The 5,000-nt window shown below is 48.0% G+C and overlaps 1 protein-coding gene across 1 annotated transcript in view; it reads right to left on the reverse strand.

The window, feature by feature from the left end:
- LOC113825549 (beta-3 adrenergic receptor) overlaps nt 1-5,000 on the reverse strand; it is a 58,022-nt gene that overhangs the window by 44,690 nt on the left and 8,332 nt on the right. The window contains exon 2 of the mRNA XM_027378392.2: nt 3,782-3,944. Coding sequence (XP_027234193.1) covers nt 3,782-3,944 — 163 coding nt within the window. The remainder of the gene's footprint in view (nt 1-3,781; nt 3,945-5,000) is intronic.

Here is a 5,000-nt window from a genome sequence, read left to right on the forward strand (position 1 = left end):
AACATGAGCAAGACCTCGGACGTTGCTAGCCAGCGTCCACCGAGAGCCGGTTCGAGGTGCTTCGGCGACGACCCGCTGTCCAATCTGGGACTTTCACCCTATATATTTATGTTAATCCCTGGGACAAGGATTACTTTTTCGCCCCCTTCTGTTTTAGGTCTGTTCAAGCAAGTTCCGACCGGTTGTTACTATGCGAAAGAAGCGAGTGATTTGTTTATGGCGCCCGAACACTCAGGTGGCGCGAACACCTTGGCTTAAGTATCGCTCCATCTGACTTTCCTCTTGCCATTAATCTCTCTGACTGATATGTCTGTATTCATGAATATAAAATGCATTTGTCCTTTTTTTTCTCTTTGGTAACTGTTCTCCATGACAACTATGCTTGTGTCCGAGTGCTTCAAAAGGAAGGGAAATTGTTCTGATAATAACCATTATCTGTTCTTACTGGATATCAAATGACATTACGTCGCTTTCTCCCGTCGGCAGCTGTTTCGGGGGAGGTCACCCCTATCAGACCAGGTCACGGCAAACTCCCAAAATAGCAACGCAGACGAGCTCCAGACGTTGGCGTTGGGTCAGGTCAACCGTGTCACTTTATGTGTCTCCATATATTGCAAGCCGACCTCCCTTGTGGCGCATGCGGCGATGATTTCCCTCTCGGCTTATCTTCAGACGGCGAAAACCACCTCGTTTTATAGCGCGGGGTGTCCCTCACGTCGCCAAGGCAGCGCGAGGGGCCGGAAGAGTGTCGTAAGACCTCTGACGGAGGGTTAAATCGAGCGCCGCGCGGCTGACGGAGGCGTCGGCGGCGGCCCAGCAACAGCGGAGGTCAAATCTCATGAGGATATCTTGGACCTCCATCTTGTGACTCAGAAAGCTCTTGGGTTGGAAGAAAAACCTGCATGTGGACGAGGTCCCTTACTGTTAACTTGATTAGCCCTTAATTCTTTTAATTAGACGAGTTAATTGTAACAGATTCCGCGACAAAATGAAAAAAGGCATTTGGGATGAAGAGTTCATAAATTTTATTGAGGATTCTTATTTGGGGGTCACGCGACACACAGAGCAGAGCTCACATGTGTGTTTCTTAAAAGTTACGGTCTATTTAAACAGCGAGAGTCTAGATCGAGACATGAGATAACGAATTCATTTGATAATTAATTCATACATTATCTCTCGTCATCAGAGGGAAGTTGAGGCTGCGTCTGTCTCGGGAGGACGTGACCTCCTCTTCATCACGGAAGACGCGGGTGTCTGGGCGACCGCGCTTGACCTCCCTTTTATCGCTGTGTATGGGGCCCCTTTCCGTGTCTCTGCCATGTCGACCTCATCACGGAGGCGGCGGCACGTGACCCAACGTTGTCTGGAGGATTTCAAAGGGCCAGGTGCGCCGGGGATTTTTTTCTTCAAGGAATCGAGAAGGTCTGAGGGTGAAAGGCGGCGTCGCAAGATAATCCGATAGATACCCGGCGAGTGTGTCAACCTCACAGCGCGATATCGTCCACCACATTATGCACGGCGTGTGACTCAGCTCCGGACGGGGACATGCGCGACGTGATCAAGGAGGCCTCTTCCTAAGGCTCGTCGAAGGAGTGCTTTAAAGACCGCCCCGGGTGATGGATTCTCCGACCGTTGTACCCAGCACAGGGTCGTCCTCCTCCCGCAACTCCTTCGCGGGAGGGATGGAGCCAGAATGCCATTCATTCTGGGATCATGTCACACCGCCCGTTGGGGTCACCGGCGGGAGAGGAATGACCTTCCCTTTTTCCTACGGTATCGCTCGCCCATACGTCCCGGTAAGTTACAGCTTCCAACTCAAATGAGGCGAAATCAGAACATACATCTGGACTTCATCAGCCGAGGAGTACCACCTCTTCATCCCCACCCTACCGTCCCCGACATCCCCCTACCCCTTCCCCTCCCCCATACGATAGTCTTCGCGATCCGTTTTGGTAATGGCGTCCAGCGCCCTCCCGGCCAGCTTAGCAACAGGTGTCTCCCCGCCCTCATTCCTTCTCGTTGTGTCACTATTACGGGCGGCGAAGGTGGTCCCTTGCAAAAAGGGCGCAGACGATATGGCGAGAAAGGTATCAGTCTTAGGGTCTAGATGCACAAGCGCACATAATGCAAGCATGTTCTGACATACAAGGCACGTATCCGCTCATGCAAATCTGCACATGTATAACTGGTTACTAAGCGTGTTGAGAAGATCGTTCACATGTCTTTTCGTCTCGCAGCCTCATGTTCAACTCCTACTTTCCTCCGATTTCTGACGTCATTTCTATCTTCCTCTAGCTTCCAGCTTCCTCTCTCCTCTTCCTCTTTTCCCCTCAGAGCTTTCCCCTCGCAATTGTGATAAGAAAGAACAATAAAATGGGGTTCTCAGCAGAGTGCCCTGGATATGTAGGGAGAGAGTGGGGTATGGGTGGGGTACGGGGGGGGGGGGGACTGGAGAGAGAGAGGTAACTAAGCAGCCAGGGTAACAGGGAGGGGGGGGGGAGGGGGGTCAGGCTCAAAGACACTGACTCGAACTGACACTGGCTGGGTCGCCCATTCATTCTGGCGGCCCTCCTGACCCCTACGATTTTAAAAATTCTTTATGCATTTATGTATCTGTCGATCTGTCTGAACATAAATACACACACAGACACACACACGTGACGTGTGCGCGTGTGTGTGGGTATATATATGTAAGTAATTTTTTGGCTTAAAACCTTTTCCTTAGCCCTGAGAGCGAATAAAGAAGCTAAACTAACGACCAGTTCCCGCTTGAAACCACCTGATCGGAACGAAAGTAAGTAAAATCTAGTTTCACGCCGAATAAAAGACTAAGTAAAATCGACTGCTAACATCGAACTTTTTCTCGTACAAGTTTCAACCTTCCTATTTACATATAATCACACTTACATAAATGGTTATCTCTGGGTAGTCGAACAAGTATAACCTCTCAGCAAGTTTGTATGACGATTTTTCCCCGTGTCATTTCGCCCTATTGTATGGTAATGCTTCTTCCACATCTTAACCCGTCTAGAGGGCTTCCGTTGGGTATTTCTTAAGCTTTTCTTATGGTCAAACTTCTCTCTTTTTCTTAAAAAACGAATGAAATAAAATTGAGAATAAAAGTTAACCAAATCAATTCAGAAGATTAAAAAAAACAATTGATTTTCGTGTCTCTTCTCGGTACAAGGATCGCGGGACCTAACATGGCGGACCGGTCAAGGGGCGAAATGTTTTAACCCGAGGTCGCTTTCTACAGCATTTTCACCCTTTTTGTTTTATGGGATGTGATTTAGGCGTCTGTAGGGCCGGGAAAAGGGGATCGACCTGTAAATCCTTTTTGCTGTATAGATTAGGTACATTTCGGGCGATTGGGGTACAAGCTTTAGAAGGTATGGAGGTGGAAGTTCTCTTGGCAACCGGGCACTTTCGTTCTAAAATTAGAAAAGGGAATATTCCGGTCTGAAAGGGCATTAGGTGTGCAGTGACTTACCTTATTTGGGTATGGATACATACATATACATGCATACATACAATCATATATATATATATATATATATATATATATATATATATATATATATATATATATATATATACACATATATATATTTAATACATATATGCATACATATACACACAGACACGCACATATGCATACATATGTGCGTGTGTGTGTGTGTGTGTGTGTATGTATGCACATTCATACGCATGCATGCAAACACATACACCCAAATACACAGCAAAATCCCGCGACCCCGACCCTCGCCGATCCGAGACTCACCTGTTGGACACGCTCCTGAGGGAAGGCCTCCTGAAGAAGATGACGAGGACGACGGTGTTGAAGACGGTGGAGACGAGGAACACCACGACGAGGACGACCGTCACGGCGATGCTGACTGCCCAAGCCGCCACGCCCTCCACGCCAAGGGACACCATCACCACGCCTGCAACGGAGGGAGCGACGTCAGGTGGGTGGAGGGAAGGGAGGGAAGGGGAGGGAGGATTAAAAAGGGGAAAGGGGGGGAAGGGAATAGAGGAAGGGGAGGGAAAGAAAGGAGGGGAGGGAGGAAATGGGTGGGAGCAAGGGAGGGAGGATTAAAGCGGGGAAAGGGAGGGAAGGGAAAGGAGAGAAAGGAGGGAGAAGAGGGAGGGAATGGAAGAAATTGAAAGGATTGGATGGAGGGAAGGGAGGCGAAGGAAGAGATGGAGGGGAGAGGTAGGAAGAAGAGTTGAAAAGAAAAAAAGAGGGAAGGAAAGGAAAAACGGAAGGGAATAAAAAAAGTGAAATGAGAGGGGGAAAATAATAACGAAGAGATGTACAACCGAAGAGAAATGGAATGAAAGGGAAGAAAAGAGAAATGGCGGAATGAATGTTACATCAAAAGAACTGTGGGAAATAACCCGAGAAAACATGGGAGGAATCGGACAGTCGATGGAATGCATACTAATCCGGCCTCTGTCTTTCGGACACCATATTAACGAAGATGTGACCGTCAACGGAAATATCTGGAATAGCTATTTCGGAAATGTATATCGCCATTTTCTCTTTCTCTCTTTCTCCCTCCCACTCATTTTTTCTTTCATTCTCTCTTTTTTTTGTTTCTCTTGCTCTCTTCTCTTTCTTTCTCTCACTCTCTTTCTTTCTCTTACTCTTTCTCTCTCTTTATTTATTTATTTTTTCTCTTTCTATCATTTTCTCCCCCACTCTCCATCCTTCCCTACGCCCACCAACCCATCCCTCCCTCCCTCCTCCTCTTCCTTTATCCATCCATCTCACGCACACGACTCCCCCCCCCCAAAAAAAAAAAAAAAAGAAAAAAAAAATACACGCAGAGCACACGCCATCACGCGCTTTTATCCACCTGTCCTATCTACGAGTCCCCTCTGGCTGTCCTTGGCCCACATCCGATCCTAGATGGCGTTCGCATACGCGCTAATCCGCATACGAAAACGGCCGCCAAGCATGTAAACAAAGGCAGCGTGAACGAACACGGGCGTCG

This window comes from Penaeus vannamei, chromosome 18 (assembly GCF_042767895.1).
Source record: "Penaeus vannamei isolate JL-2024 chromosome 18, ASM4276789v1, whole genome shotgun sequence".
NCBI classification, from domain to species: Eukaryota; Metazoa; Arthropoda; class Malacostraca; order Decapoda; family Penaeidae; genus Penaeus; species Penaeus vannamei.